Source organism: Oncorhynchus clarkii, chromosome 6 (assembly GCF_045791955.1).
Source record: "Oncorhynchus clarkii lewisi isolate Uvic-CL-2024 chromosome 6, UVic_Ocla_1.0, whole genome shotgun sequence".
Classification (NCBI taxonomy): Eukaryota; Metazoa; Chordata; class Actinopteri; order Salmoniformes; family Salmonidae; genus Oncorhynchus; species Oncorhynchus clarkii.
This window is the reverse complement of record NC_092152.1, coordinates 12,734,000-12,750,175: the sequence shown is the minus strand read 5'-3', so window position 1 is coordinate 12,750,175 and position 16,176 is coordinate 12,734,000. Positions and strand designations below refer to the sequence as shown.

The 16,176-nt window shown below is 47.7% G+C and overlaps 1 protein-coding gene across 1 annotated transcript in view; it reads left to right on the top strand.

Moving 5' to 3' along the window:
• The window catches only part of LOC139411912 (adhesion G-protein coupled receptor V1-like), a 213,606-nt gene that overhangs the window by 100,186 nt on the left and 97,244 nt on the right, over nt 1-16,176 (top strand). The window contains exons 76-82 of the mRNA XM_071158667.1: nt 3,754-3,996; nt 8,931-9,338; nt 10,351-10,535; nt 10,730-10,979; nt 11,463-11,602; nt 12,598-12,758; nt 13,118-13,218. Coding sequence (XP_071014768.1) covers nt 3,754-3,996; nt 8,931-9,338; nt 10,351-10,535; nt 10,730-10,979; nt 11,463-11,602; nt 12,598-12,758; nt 13,118-13,218 — 1,488 coding nt within the window. The remainder of the gene's footprint in view (nt 1-3,753; nt 3,997-8,930; nt 9,339-10,350; nt 10,536-10,729; nt 10,980-11,462; nt 11,603-12,597; nt 12,759-13,117; nt 13,219-16,176) is intronic.

Genomic DNA, 16,176 nt, shown 5'->3' with positions numbered 1-16,176 from the left:
TGTTCAACACTAAAGTCGTTTTGTGGCTGCGGAAACCCATAATCCCATGTTCAACACTAAAGTCGTTTTATGGCTGGGGAAGCCCATAATCCCATGTTCAACACTACAGTTGTTTTATGGCTGGGGAAGCCCATAATCCCATGTTCAACACTAAAGTCGTTTTATGGCTGGGGAAGCCCATAATCCCATGTTCAACACTAAAGTCGTTTTGTGGCTGCGGAAACCCATAATCCCATGTTCAACACTAAAGTCGTTTTGTGGCTGCGGAAACCCATAATCCCATGTTCAACACTAAAGTCGTTTTATGGCTGGGGAAGCCCATAATCCCATGTTCAACACTACAGTTGTTTTATGGCTGGGGAAGCCCATAATCCCATGTTCAACACTAAAGTCATTTTGTGGCTGCGGAAACCCATAATCCCATGTTCAACACTAAAGTCATTTTGTGGCTGCGGAAACCCATAATCCCATGTTCAACACTAAAGTCGTTTTATGGCTGGGGAAGCCCATAATCCCATGTTCAACACTACAGTTGTTTTATGGCTGGGGAAGCCCATAATCCCATGTTCAACACTAAAGTAGTTTTATGGCTGGGGAATCCCATAATCCCATGTTCAACACTAAAGTCGTTTCATGGCTGGGGAAGCCCTTAATCCCATGTTCAACACTAAAGTCGTTTTATGGCTGGGGAAGCCCATAATCCCATGTTCAACACTAAAGTCGTTTCATGGCTGGGGAAGACCATAATCCCATGTTCAACACTAAAGTCGTTTCATGGCTGGGGAAGACCATAATCCCATGTTCAACACTAAAGTCGTTTCATGGCTGGGGAAGACCATAATCCCATGTTCAACACTAAAGTCGTTTTATGGCTGGGGAAGCCCATAATCCCATGTTCAACACTAAAGTCGTTTCATGGCTGGGGAAGCCCATAATCCCATGTTCAACACTAAAGTCGTTTCATGAATGGGCTGGGGAAGCCCATAATCCCATGTTCAACACTAAAGTCGTTTCATGGCTGGGGAAGACCATAATCCCATGTTCAACACTAAAGTCGTTTCATGGCTGGGGAAGACCATAATCCCATGTTCAACACTAAAGTCGTTTTATGGCTGGGGAAGCCCATAATCCCATGTTCAACACTAAAGTCGTTTCATGGCTGGGGAAGCCCATAATCCCATGTTCAACACTAAAGTCGTTTCATGGCTGGGGAAGCCCATAATCCCATGTTCAACACTAAAGTCGTTTCATGGCTGGGGAAGCCCATAATCCCATGTTCAACACTAAAGTCGTTTCATGGCTGGGGAAGCCCATAATCCCATGTTCAACACTAAAGTCGTTTCATGGCTGGGGAAGCCCATAATCCCATGTTCAACACTAAAGTCGTTTCATGGCTGGGGAAGCCCATAATCCCATGTTCAACACTAAAGTCGTTTCATGGCTGGGGAAAACCATAATCCCATGTTCAACACTAAAGTCGTTTCATGGCTGGGGAAGACCATAATCCCATGTTCAACACTAAAGTCGTTTTGTGGCTGGGGAAGCCCATAATCCCATGTTCAACACTAAAGTCGTTTTATGGCTGGGGAAGCCCATAATCCCATGTTCAACACTAAAGTCGTTTTGTGGCTGCGGAAACCCATAATCCCATGTTCAACACTAAAGTCGTTTTGTGGCTGCGGAAACCCATAATCCCATGTTCAACACTAAAGTCGTTTTATGGCTGGGGAAGCCCATAATCCCATGTTCAACACTACAGTTGTTTTATGGCTGGGGAAGCCCATAATCCCATGTTCAACACTAAAGTCATTTTGTGGCTGCGGAAACCCATAATCCCATGTTCAACACTAAAGTCGTTTTGTGGCTGCGGAAACCCATAATCCCATGTTCAACACTAAAGTCGTTTTATGGCTGGGGAAGCCCATAATCCCATGTTCAACACTACAGTTGTTTTATGGCTGGGGAAGCCCATAATCCCATGTTCAACACTAAAGTAGTTTTATGGCTGGGGAAGCCCATAATCCCATGTTCAACACTAAAGTCGTTTCATGGCTGGGGAAGCCCATAATCCCATGTTCAACACTAAAGTCGTTTCATGGCTGGGGAAGCCCATAATCCCATGTTCAACACTAAAGTTGTTTCATGGCTGGGGAAGCCCATAATCCCATGTTCAACACTAAAGTCGTTTCATGGCTGGGGAAGACCATAAAGTCCCTGGGGAAGCCCATAATCCCATGTTCAACACTAAAGTCGTTTCATGGCTGGGGAAGCCCATAATCCCATGTTCAACACTAAAGTCGTTTCATGGCTGGGGAAGCCCATAATCCCATGTTCAACACTAAAGTCGTTTCATGGCTGGGGAAGCCCATAATCCCATGTTCAACACTAAAGTCGTTTCATGGCTGGGGAAGACCATAATCCCATGTTCAACACTAAAGTCGTTTTATGGCTGGGGAAGCCCATAATCCCATGTTCAACACTAAAGTCGTTTTATGGCTGGGGAAGACCATAATCCCATGTTCAACACTAAAGTCGTTTCATGGCTGGGGAAGCCCATAATCCCATGTTCAACAGTACTATAATCTTATGGCTGGGGAAGACCATAATCCCATGTTCAACAGTACTATAATCTTATGGCTGGGGAAGCCCATAATCCCATGTTCAACACTAAAGTCGTTTCATGGCTGGGGAAGCCCATAATCCCATGTTCAACACTAAAGTAGTTTTATGGCTGGGGAAGCCCATAATCCCATGTTCAACACTAAAGTCGTTTCATGGCTGGGGAAGCCCATAATCCCATGTTCAACACTAGAGTCGTTTTATGGCTGGGGAAGCCCATAATCCCATGTTCAACACTAAAGTCGTTTTATGGCTGGGGAAGCCCATAATCCCATGTTCAACACTAAAGTCGTTTCATGGCTGGGGAAGACCATAATCCCATGTTCAACACTAAAGTCGTTTCATGGCTGGGGAAGCCCATAATCCCATGTTCAACACTAAAGTCGTTTCATGGCTGGGGAAGCCCATAATCCCATGTTCAACACTAAAGTCGTTTCATGGCTGGGGAAGACCATAATCCCATGTTCAACACTAAAGTCGTTTCATGGCTGGGGAAGCCCATAATCCCATGTTCAACACTAAAGTCGTTTCATGGCTGGGGAAGACCATAATCCCATGTTCAACACTAAAGTCGTTTCATGGCTGGGGAAGCCCATAATCCCATGTTCAACACTAAAGTCGTTTCATGGCTGGGGAAGCCCATAATCCCATGTTCAACACTAAAGTCGTTTCATGGCTGGGGAAGCCCATAATCCCATGTTCAACACTAAAGTCGTTTCATGGCTGGGGAAGACCATAATCCCATGTTCAACACTAAAGTCGTTTTATGGCTGGGGAAGCCCATAATCCCATGTTCAACACTAAAGTCGTTTTATGGCTGGGGAAGACCATAATCCCATGTTCAACACTAAAGTCGTTTCATGGCTGGGGAAGCCCATAATCCCATGTTCAACAGTACTATAATCTTATGGCTGGGGAAGACCATAATCCCATGTTCAACAGTACTATAATCTTATGGCTGGGGAAGCCCATAATCCCATGTTCAACACTAAAGTCGTTTTATGGCTGGGGAAGCCCATAATCCCATGTTCACATTCTATTTTTCTTTTCTTCTTCCTTTTCTCCTCTGTTATGTATTTCCATCTATTACCAGTTAGACGTTCCTTAACTCCCTCTGTCTGCGTATTGCCATAGGAACCCGAGTACCAGGCCTGGTTCCTGGTTGAGATCTACCAGGTGGGTGTTGGCGCTGCCATCAATGAAAGTTCCCGCTTTGCCAACATCACCCTGCTGGAGAGCGATGACCCGCTGGGGCTGGTCTACTTTGCGGTTGGGTCCAGACTGCCTGTAGCCCACCTCAAGACCACCCACCTCAGTCTGCAGGTGTACAGAGAGGCCAGCACAGCCACCAACATCACCGTACTCTACCGCATGCTGGTGAGAAGCATACACACACACACACACACACACACACACACACACACACACACACACACACAGTGAACACACACACACACACATACACTGTACACACACTACATACAGTACAGTGTTCATGGAATAGCCACACAAATATGGCCTTACATTCCCACACCATACATTGTCTCCCTTTGTAACCAGTCACATCCTTCTGGTTGAAAATCACCAGTCCCATCTTATTCAGGTTGTTGTATTGTCTAACTCACTAGATCAGATTTCCACTCATCTCCCTCACCTAATTATACTGACCGGATGTGTTTCACCTTCAATGTCTAACGGTGTGTTGGTCATGGGTCATCTAAGTCAAACTCTACTGCAATGCTAGCAAGAGACACTGACACCCAAAAAGCACCCAGCCCCGAATCCTAGCCTTAGTTCCCAGCCCCAGCCTCAATCCCAGCCTGTCCCAGCCCCCCAACCCTAGCCTCAGTCTCAGCCCCAATGTCAGCCTCAATCCCAGCCACCCAACCCTAGCCTCAGTCCCAGCCCCAGTCCCAGCCTCAATCCCAGCCTGTCCCAGCCCCCCAACCCTAGCCTCAGTCTCAGTCTCAGCCCCAGTGTCAGCATCAGTCTCAGTCCGAGCCTCAACCCCAGCCTGTCCCAGCCCCCCAACCTTAGCCTCAGACTCAGCCCCAGTGTCAGCATCAGTCCCAGTCCCAGCCCCAGCCTCAGTCCCAGCCTTAACCCCAGCCTGTCCCAGCCCCCCAACCCTAGCCTCAGTCCCAGCCACCCAACCCTAACATCAGTCCCAGCCCCAGTCCCAGCCTCAACCCCAGCCTGTCCCAGCCCCCCAACCCTAGACTCAGTCTCAGCCCCAGTGTCAGCCTCAGTCCCAGCCTCAGTCCCAGTCCCAGACTCAGTCCCAGCCTCAACCCCAGCCTGTCCCAGCCCCCCAACCCTAGACTCAGTCTCAGCCCCAGTGTCAGCCTCAGCCCCAGCCTCAGTCCCAGCCCCAGCCTCAGTCCCAGCCCCAGCCTCAACCCAAGCCTGCCCCAGCCCAACAACCCTAGCCTCAGTCTCAGCCCCAGTGTCAGCCTCAGTCTCAGCCCCAGTGTCAGCCTCAGTCCCGGCACCAGTCCCAGCCCCAGCCTCAGTCCCAGCCTCAACCCAAGCCTGTCCCAGCCCAACAACCCTAGCCTCAGTCTCAGCCCCAGTCTCAGCCTCAGCCCCAGTGTCAGCCTCAGTCCAGGCCCCAGTCCCAGCCCCAGCCTCAGTCCCAGCCTCAACCCCAGCCTGTCCCAGCCACCCAACCCTAGCATCAGTCCCAGTCCCATCCCCAGTCCCAGCCTCAACCCCAGCCTGTCCCAGACCCCCAACCCTAGCCTCAGCCTCAGCCCCCAGTGTCAGCCTCAGTCCCAGCCTCAACTCCAACCTGTCCCAGCCACCCAACCTTAACATCAGTCCCAGCCCCAGCCCCAGCCCTAGCCCTAGCCCTAGCCCTAGCCCCAGTCCCAGCCCCAGTCCTAGTCCCAGTCCTAGCCCCAGCCCCAGTCCTAGCCCCAGTCCTAGCCCCAGTCCTAGCCCCAGTCCCAGCCCCAGTCCCAGCCCCAGTCCCAGTCCCAGTCCCAGTCCCAGCCCCAGCCTCAGTCCCAGTCCCAGCCTCAGTCCTAGCCCCCAGGAAATGGCTCAGGATGTATCGATGACACGCTCCATCCAGTAGCTCCCTATTCCTCAAATGGTTTTCGTCGATCTATTGTGTAGGGTGTCTACTGAAAACACGCTTTTGTGATGAAATTGAATTTCCTTATGTTATAAAATAAATATTACCAAAACAAATATGATTATTCGTGTTTTGGATTAAAAAAATTGGATTTAGATTCCAAATACATCCAATAATAAGCACTGAGCTCTGTTGACATAGCAATGCAGGTTCCTCGTAACAACTAAATTAGCATGACGCGAGCTGAACTAAATGTAAAAGGCTTTGAAAATAAAAAACTTTAGTTTTCGCTCAGTGCTCCGTTGACATTTCAGAGATACTATAGTTTTTGTGCAAAATCATCAAAAAATATTAGGAATTTTGAATTAATATGAAAATACATACTAAAATATGAAAATAACACGTCATGTCTCAATTTCAATATCCATCTTCCCTCTATTGTTGAATGTGAATTTGAGAAGAGGGATGAAGAGTTCAATGGGAAAGTGACCCTGTCAGGTTGCCAGTAGCTTTAATTCTTACACAGAATCCAGCCTAGCTGACGCCATTCAATTTTCCAGGTTATTTGCTACTTTTTCCCCTCTGGCCTCCATTTATTTAGTCTCCTTAATTCTGGCTATCCTACAAGGGTAATAACTCAAATAACTGTTGAACAGATTATGACAGCGACATGAGGTTTGTACCATTTTGCTTTTATTATAGGATTATCTACACTTGGGCTACATGGGGCTCCCAACTGGTCATATAACCAGGTTAACTACAGTCTCCACATCCTGATACATATGACCAGGTTAACTACAGTCTCCACATCCTGTTACATATGACCAGGTCAACTACAGTCTCCACATCCTGTTACATATGACCAGGTCAACTACAGTCTCCACATCCTGTTACATATGACCAGGTTAACTACAGTCTCCACATCCTGTTACATATGACCAGGTCAACTACAGTCTCCACATCCTGTTATATATGACCAGGTTATCTCCAGTTATCTTATCCTGTTACATATAACCAGGTTAACTACAGTCTCCACATCCTATTACATATGACCAGGTCAACTACAGTCTCCACATCCTATTACATATAACCAGGTTAACTACAGTCTCCACATCCTATTACATATAACCAGGTTAACTACAGTCTCCACATCCTATTACATATGACCAGGTCAACTACAGTCTCCACATCCTATTACATATAACCAGGTTAACTACAGTCTCCACATCCTATTACATATAACCAGGTTAACTACAGTCTCCACATCCTATTACATATAACCAGGTTAACTACAGTCTCCACATCCTATTACATATAACCAGGTTAACTACAGTCTCCACATCCTGTTACATATGACCAGGTTAACTACAGTCTCCACATCCTATTACATATAACCAGGTTAACTACAGTCTCCACATCCTATTACATATAACCAGGTTAACTACAGTCTCCACATCCTATTACATATAACCAGGTTAACTACAGTCTCCACATCCTATTACATATAACCAGGTTAACTACAGTCTCCACATCCTGATACATATAACCAGGTTAACTACAGTCTCCACATCCTGTTACATATGACCAGGTCAACTACAGTCTCCACATCCTATTACATATAACCAGGTTAACTACAGTCTCCACATCCTATTACATATAACCAGGTTAACTACAGTCTCCACATCCTATTACATATAACCAGGTTAACTACAGTCTCCACATCCTATTACATATAACCAGGTTAACTACAGTCTCCACATCCTGATACATATAACCAGGTTAACTACAGTCTCCACATCCTATTACATATAACCAGGTTAACTACAGTCTCCACATCCTATTACATATAACCAGGTTAACTACAGTCTCCACATCCTATTACATATAACCAGGTTAACTACAGTCTCCACATCCTATTACATATAACCAGGTTAACTACAGTCTCCACATCCTGATACATATAACCAGGTTAACTACAGTCTCCACATCCTGTTACATATGACCAGGTTATCTCCAGTCTCCACATCCTGTTACATATGACCAGGTTATCTCCAGTCTCCACATCCTGATACATATGACCAGGTTATCTCCAGTCTCCACATCCTGTTACATATGACTAGGTTAACTACAGTCTCCACATCCTGTTACATATGACCAGGTTATCTCCAGTCTCCACATCTTGTTACATATGACCAGGTTATCTCCAGTCTCCACATCCTGTTACATATGACCAGGTTATCTCCAGTCTCCACATCCTGTTACATATGACCAGGTTATCTCCAGTCTCCACATCCTGTTACATATGACCAGGTTATCTCCAGTCTCCACATCCTGTTACATATGACCAGGTTATCTCCAGTCTCCACATCCTGATACATATAACCAGGTCAACTACAGTCTCCACATCCTGATACATATGACCAGGTTATCTCCAGTCTCCACATCCTGTTACATATGACCAGGTTATCTCCAGTCTCCACATCCTGATACATATGACCAGGTTATCTCCAGTCTCCACATCCTGTTACATATGACCAGGTTATCTCCAGTCTCCACATCCTGATACATATGACCAGGTTATCTCCAGTCTCCACATCCTGTTACATATGACCAGGTTATCTCCAGTCTCCACATCCTGTTACATATGACCAGGTTATCTCCTATCATCTTTCACACTAATGATGTTCTGAGAATACATATCAGTGGCTCAAAGGACGCAGAGTCCCTCCACATTCATTTGTCCTTTTCCCTTCTTCTGTTTCTCCATGGCTCTCCAACCATCTCCTCTTATCTTTTGAAATGACCATCGGCATACCGCATTTTCGCAGGTCCCCCTTATCCACTTCCTAACACCCAGTTTTATAGCTAATCTCATGCTATTCTATAAATCTTGCAATGAGGCTGAGAGAATTTAGCATTTTTAATGCTAATTTCCTCCTATTCTACACATTTTGCCATGAGGTTGAGATAAAATGTTGTAGTTTTTACAGCCAATTTCTTGTTTCTTCAACAACAACAAAAACACGTTCTTAGGCTGTTTGGGAAGGGAGAGGAGGGTGCAGTGATATTTGCAGGGGCTGCGGGGGTGGTTGGTACGCCAGTGGTAATGACGCAACACCTATCCCCTATTCATCCACCATCTCTCTTTCTATCTCTCCGTTTTCTTTCCCAACTCCCTCCATCTTTCCATCCTACTGTGACCTCACACTCCTGTTTCGTTGTCATCCAAAAGGAAGTCCCTCGGGCTGAGGCAGTAGGGCCCACTCTGATCTGGCCTGCCGTGGCCGGGATGGACTTTCTGAAAGAAGAGGGCCAGCTGACCTTTGACCTGGGCCAAAGGAGCATAGGGCTGAACATCACCCTCACCCCAGACCAGGCCTCCTCCAACCCCCCGCCGAAGCGCTTTCACGTGGAGCTGTATGGGGCCAGTGGAGGGGCCAGGGTGCACCCTGAGTACGGCCTGGCCAACGTGACCCTGGTGTCGGGCACAGAGGCCCAGGCTGTGTGGGTCCTGTTGGACCAGCTCCAGCAGCCTCTGGACACTACCATACTGGACAGGGTGCTCCAGGCTCTGCTCAGCAAGTTCACGGCACAACTCACTCTAGAACAACTGACTGCCGTGCTGGACGCACTGGGGAAGGTGAGAGGGAAGGAGAGCGAGGGGGGAGAAGGAGGAGCTAGTATTTGTTTTGTTTGCTATTAAAAGTTCTGTTTTTTTGTGTATGTGTGTGTCTAGTGTGTGTTGCATATGTGTGTGCCTGTGTGTGAGTTTTGTCCAAGTACAAAACGATGACAGATCTACAGATGAGTTTTTAAAAGGTCTCTGTTGTCACTTAGTGTCTGACTAAAGCAGCTGAATCCATCAGCCTGTAGCCAAGTCAAGTCTGCTCTGTAATAGACAGGTTAGCTGACAATGTCACGAAAACGATGCACACGCTTCAGTAGGGCAGAAGTCTGTGAATTGTTGTGATTCTGGATGGTCAGATAGCTACCAACAATGACAAGAAACTGCCACGTATGTGACTCGTTTCAGCTAGTTTTATCTTGTTCTTGGCACTGTGTCTAGTTTTGAGGTGTTTGACTGATTTCATGTCAATGCTAATATGGCAAAAATTTGCTAGCTACTAACCAACAACTGTAACAATGTATTTGAGAGACAACAAGCGCTCATTGTGCAAATGTATTTATGTTTTCAATAAATATTGGAGATGAAATATAGCTAACATGTTGTCAACAATCTAAGCCAAAACGTTCTGTTTATCCCCCTAGTTGCGCACGGGTCGGTTTTGTTGCTAAGCAACCAACCCATCTTTACAATGTGAGAGAGCAGATTGGGGCTAAGGACACAGTGAATAACTGTCACCACCAAACTAGGAATGAACCAACATGTTCCTGAGAGGGAGATGGGAGGTTCAAAGAGACATCACACTTAAGAGCTTCCACACACACTCACTGAGAGGCAAACCTAGCCTGTCTGTGTTTGCATTGTACTGTGTGTCTTACATAACCCACACGGTACTGTGTGTGTGTGTGTGTGTGTGTGTGTGTGAATTTGATAGGTGGCTCTCAGATTATTGTATATATTTGTCTTAGTCATAATTACCTCCAATTCTGCACAAACACAAACTGAGATTCTCTCTCTGCTTGGCCAGGTGCTTACGGAGGCAGAGCGCACCCCTATTGCGGACAGCAGCCGTGGCTTGACCTATGACCTACTGTGTGCCATGGCCAACCCCAGCCGAGTCGACACAGGAGGCCTGAGCCAACTGGCAGAGGTGGCCGAGCGCTTCGCCTTTTCCCTGCTCACACACAGCCAGTGTGGAGCACAGGCTCAAAGGTGCATCCTGCCTCATGGGGGATTGTTGTTAAAAAAGTCAAGAGTATTGCTGTCTATTATTTCCGCTGCTGACTATGCTATTATAGTAGATGTCTTATTTGAGGGGCAAAATATAGAATGGATCACCCTTTCCCACTGTTAAAAAGAAGACTATATGAGTAACATAAGAGTGTGATTTGTTGGTATTTTTAAAGGGGGAGGACCATTCTGGACACTTGTGCCTACATTTCCATCTCTTCCTACCACTGGTACCCTACCCAGATCAACGGGCACATGTTCACAGGCAAGAACTCAGACACCTTTCAGTTGCCAGAGAACCTCCTGGAGGTGCCAGCCTTGCCCACTGGCACCATCTCCCCCTCAGCCTGCCGCCGGGTGCAGCTCACAGAGTACAGCACCGAACACTGGTTCCTCACCGACAAAACCACCGCGCTCAACGGCAAGGCAAGCAGACCCACATACACTCAAAGCCACACCATGACAGCTAGTAATACTTAGACTGATGGGTAACTATACTGGAAATGGGGGCCCTCTGCAATTCTTCCTGAAGTCATTATTGTAAAAAGTCCATTCAGTCCATTTATCTGGTAAAATAAAGGTAAATAAATATCAAGTTACAGGAGAATACCTGTGGTATTACAGTTGAAAATGTATTCCTCAATGGATCCTTAGTGCTTGGTGTAAACTGCAGGGGGCAGTGTTGTTCCACTGAAGCTCTGTGCCAGGTCTCTGCCACTAGGTCTGTACAGCTTTAAAGACCTATAGTGTTTGTCCATAGCAACCGTAGACCCAGATCTAGGATCAGTTTACCCCTCCCCAATCCTTAGTTGAACAATAATAGGAGAAGCACAAAGTTGACCTCAGATCCGTGTTTCGGGCCAGCTCCATCCCACTCTGTACTGTAATGGTATTTCTCTGGATGTGTAGGTGTTCTCTGCCAGCCTGCAGGGCCGAGGGTCACGACCCCTGACTGAGGGTAACGAGGTGGTATACCGTATCCACACCCCCGGGTTGAGGGTCAAACCGGGCCAGTCTCTGTGCCTTCTGTGGAGTCAGGCTGTTGAGAGGTACGACCTCCCACTCCTATACCCAGTTACTTTACTTCGCATAGTACTATGAAGCTCTAGCACAACAAACAGAGCATTCTTAATCACACATTCTATGTTTTTTTATTAATTCCCCAAAACGTATATTTCTCTTAATTTCTGTTGCTATCCTGAACTTGAACCCATGTGATTATGTGGTGTGTGAGTGAAATGATTGTAGGACACAATCACTTAGGTGAGTTAAAGGGTCCTCCCCCTTCTTCTCAAGTCTGCTCTGTAGGTGTGAACCTCACACTTCGGGTCAGCCTCTAGTAGAGAGGTCAGAGTTCAGGGATCAGGTTCTGTCCAGCCATGACCTCTTTCTTTGGACATAGATGAATTGGCCTCCCTCAATCCTTCTCTGGGCTGGCCTAGACTGCTGTGTGATGTCTGTGAGTGTTCAGTTTGCTCTGCTCCAAGTTCCCGAACATTCCCTCCCCTCAGAAGTGTGTTTGAAAGAACATTACAGAGGAGGTCCGGAGTGGGACTCTTGGCTGAACAGCTTGTAACAGGAAGCAGATTTCTCCGGTTTGGTTTGGCCCGTGGAGCAACTATAATCTACAATCCAACAACAATCCATCTCTCAGATAACCAAGCAGACGACAGCGTTGATAACGTCATCCTGAGGGGGAAAAGAGAGGCCTGTTCAACTTCCTCCTTGTCTCACTGCACTGATGACAGGTCTATTAAAGTTTGTCATGGACTTTGCAGTCGTGACTAGGACAATCAGTCTTGTCTGTCAGGCACAAAGTAAATTAACTTCATTTTCATAAGGAAAAAATGAGTTCTATGCTCTTATCTTGTCATACATGTCACTCTTTGAAATGTTCTGAGTTCCCTAACGTATCTGAGAGTGGACACATCGGAGCAACCAATCAAGCAGAGACACTACACAGCTGGATGTTCCAATCAGAACTTCATATGAACTTCCTGCCTAAGGCTGACTACTTCCTGTATTATCTCTCCCTCTCCTCTAGCTGGCTGTCAGACGGGCAGTTCTGCAGGGTAGTGGAGGACAGTGGGAACTATGTGGAGTGTGCCTGCTCCCACCTGTCTGTGTACACGGCCCACGCCCAGATGGCTTCCCTGGCCTCCTACAACGAGGCCTTCTACGCCTCAGGCTTCATCTGCATCTCAGGTACCGTATGGAGGAAGAGTCTCTTTAGGTATTCAGTACAACTAGTTTAGCCTTCAGTCCTTGTTTCTAATATATACATTTTTCTTAGTTTCTCGCTCTCTTTTTATCTATTTATCTATATCTTCTGTATATGTGTATCTCCCTTCGTTTCCTCTGTCTTTTTCCTTTCATTTCTCCATTCTGTCTGCCTCATCACTGTTGTTCCTTTTGGATATCGCTCGGGCCTCTTCCCGTCCTACAGTCCCCTCCCACTCGGTTTTAGATGGTCTTACCACAAGCATTTTTGATCCAAGTATAAAACATGGGTTTTTATGGTTGACATGGAATGACAATGCATTTATTTTTGGTCTGATCCTCAGCTTTCGTCTTGGCCATCGTATCCCACCTGCTGTGTTCTCGCTTCCCCATGTTTGCTGCCAAATTGCTCACCCACATGATGGTAGGCTGCCTTGGGACACAGGTATGAAGACCCCCGTATTGTCCCATCTCTGAATCTCCACACAACACAGACATGTCTTCCCCAGTCCAGATCAATGTTCTCATGCAAGCATACTAGCCATTTGGTGGTACAAACATCACTAGTTTCCCTGGCATTTGTATTGACTCTGTCAGGGTCTTATTTGAGATGATTAGCACATTCTGACCGTGTGGGAAGATTTAGACTGCTGAGAAACTTTTGAAACCAGTGATAGAAGCATCCATCTCTATTCAGATCAATTTGCCTCGCCATATAGGTCAGCAGCCACTCTACTCAAACACACACACACACGCACACACGTACCCCCCCCCCCCCCCCAACAGGTGCTACAGATGTCACCAGATATTTTCTAAGAATTGTGCATAGGGCTGGACAGACGCCAACAGATGTAGCCGCCACAACCTTACGGATTAGGCTGTTAGCCCTGACAACAAAACAATCCCCCAAGGCCCTTTCCCATAAAAACCACGGCTGCCGTTAACCGTTAGGGCGGTGAAAGAGAAATGTGGCCGGTGGGGGGCTACCGTGGAGGAGTGTCTCAGATCCTTCAGACCTGTGAGTGGGAATTTTCCACTGGTCCCCAGTGCCTGACAGACAAACACAGACCTCTACTAAACCTTTTTCTTCATGGGGCCAAACACCCTGGTCACACCACTTTTACTGCCAAGTGGAGCCCCTGAACCTAAAAGGTTTTGGATGGAAAATTCCGTCCTGTCCTTGTCCTTGTCACATACTGTATTGTACGTTAAGACCCGGGTAGGCCCCGGTAAAACCGGGTAGACCTACGTAGGCCCGGGTAAAACCGGGTAGACACGGGTAGACCCTGGTGAAACTGGGTAGACCTACGTAGGCCCCGGTAAAACCGGGTAGACCCTGGTGAAACTGGGTAGACCTACGTAGACCCTGGTAAAACTAGGTAGACCTACGTAGGCCCCGGTAAAACCGGGTAGACCTTATGTACCAGAGTAGACCCGGGTGGACCCGTGTAGACCTGGGTAGACCCTGGTAAAACTGGGTAGACCTACGTAGACCCTGGTAAAACTAGGTAGACCTACGTAGACCCTGGTAAAACCGGGTAGAACCTGGTGTACCAGTGTAGACCCGGGTAGGCCCCGGTAAAACCGGGTAGACCTACACAGACCCTGGTAAAACCGGGTAGAACCTGGTGTACCAGTGTAGACCCGGGTGGACCCGTGTAGACCCGGGTAGACCCTGGTAGGTATGTGTAGGGGAGTGTTTGGCCTTCTGGTCAAGGCCTGGGTGAAGGCTTGCTCGGTTGTGTGCCCTTCATAGGTCTGCTTGACTGTCTGTGGTCGGGACTTCTTTGTCTATACATATTCTGTTCAATGCAGTTGTACTTGCAAACCCAAATGAACCAAGTCTAAATGGTCATGTCTGAAACAACTGAAGAGGGGTGAAGTATCAACCCCACATCTTCCTATAACTAGCAGTGTAGAGTTTGACCTAGAGTTATTTGACACTGTGTGGTTGAACTTTGACACAGTCGAGGGGTTCAATTAGGTTGCATCTCTTGGAATAGAACTCCCACCACCACAGCACTACTGTTCATCCAACTTCATGCACCAATAGGATTGAAACCCCAAAATCAGCGATTGTTCCACTGTGTACAATCCCATCACATATACATACTTGTCCTATGCTACTGGCAGATGACCAGGGGTTAGGGGTCAGGGTTGAGGGCTCATCCTCTTTAGAGGGTTTCTAAGGTACCAGCTGTTGATCCAGTCTCTGTGGTATCAGTCCGACCAGAGGAGCATCTCCCTCAGTGTAATGATTCACTGACACAACCCTCTGGACCTGGGAAATTGATTGGAACATTTATTTCCCCTCCTCCAGCAGCAGTAAGCACCTTCCTCCACCTTTTTATTCTCCCTCTCATTCTCACCCCCCTTGCTCATTCTCACCCCCCTTGCTCATTCTCACCCCCCTTGCTCATTCTCACCCCCCTTGCACATTCTCACCCCCTCTCTCATTCTCACCCCCCTCTCTCTTTCTCACCCCCCTCGCTCATTCTCACCCCCCTCGCTCATTCTCACCCCCCTCTCTCATTCTCACCCCCATCTCTCATTCTCACCCCCCTAGCTCATTCTCACCCCCCTAGCTCATTCTCAGCTCCCCTCTCTCATTCTCACCCCCCTCACTCATTCTCACCCCCCTCTCTCATTCTCACCCCCCTCGCTCATTCTCAGCTCCCCTCTCATTCTCACCCCCCTCACTCATTCTCACCCCCCTCGCTCATTCTCACCCCCCTCGCTCATTCTCACCCCCCTCTCTCATTCTCAGCTCCCCTCTCATTCTCACCGCCCTCACTCATTCCACCCACCTCTCATTCTCACCCCCCTCGCTCATTCTCACCCCCCTCGCTCATTCTCAGCTCCGCTCTCATTCTCAGCTCCCCTCTCATTCTCACCCCCCTCACTCATTCCACCCCCCTATCATTCTCACCCCCCTCGCTCATTCTCAGCTCCCCTCTCATTCTCACCCCCTCACCCCCCTCACTCATTCTCACCCCCCTCTCATTTTCGCCCCCCTCACTCATTCTCAGCTCCCCTCTCATTCTCACCCCCCTCACTAATTCTCACCCCCCTCGCTCATTCTCACCCCCCTCTCTCATTCTCAACCTTTGAAGATGTGTGCAGTCCTCTGGGCACTGATTCACCTGACTTTCATTTGGAGGTGCGAGGAGGTCTACATGAAGCCTCTGGCTAAGACACGAGTACCTTAACATTTTACTAGAGACTCTCCAGTGAAAACTCAGCAGAAGCAGGCAGGTGGAGCAAGCAGAGCGAGGTGGGTGGAGCAAGCAGAGCGAGGTGGGTGGAGCAAGCAGAGTGAGGTGGGTGGAGCAAGCAGAGCGAGGTGGGTGGAAAGGAAGGGACAGGCAGAGCAGTGACTGTATGCTAGCAGGATAGTCCATAT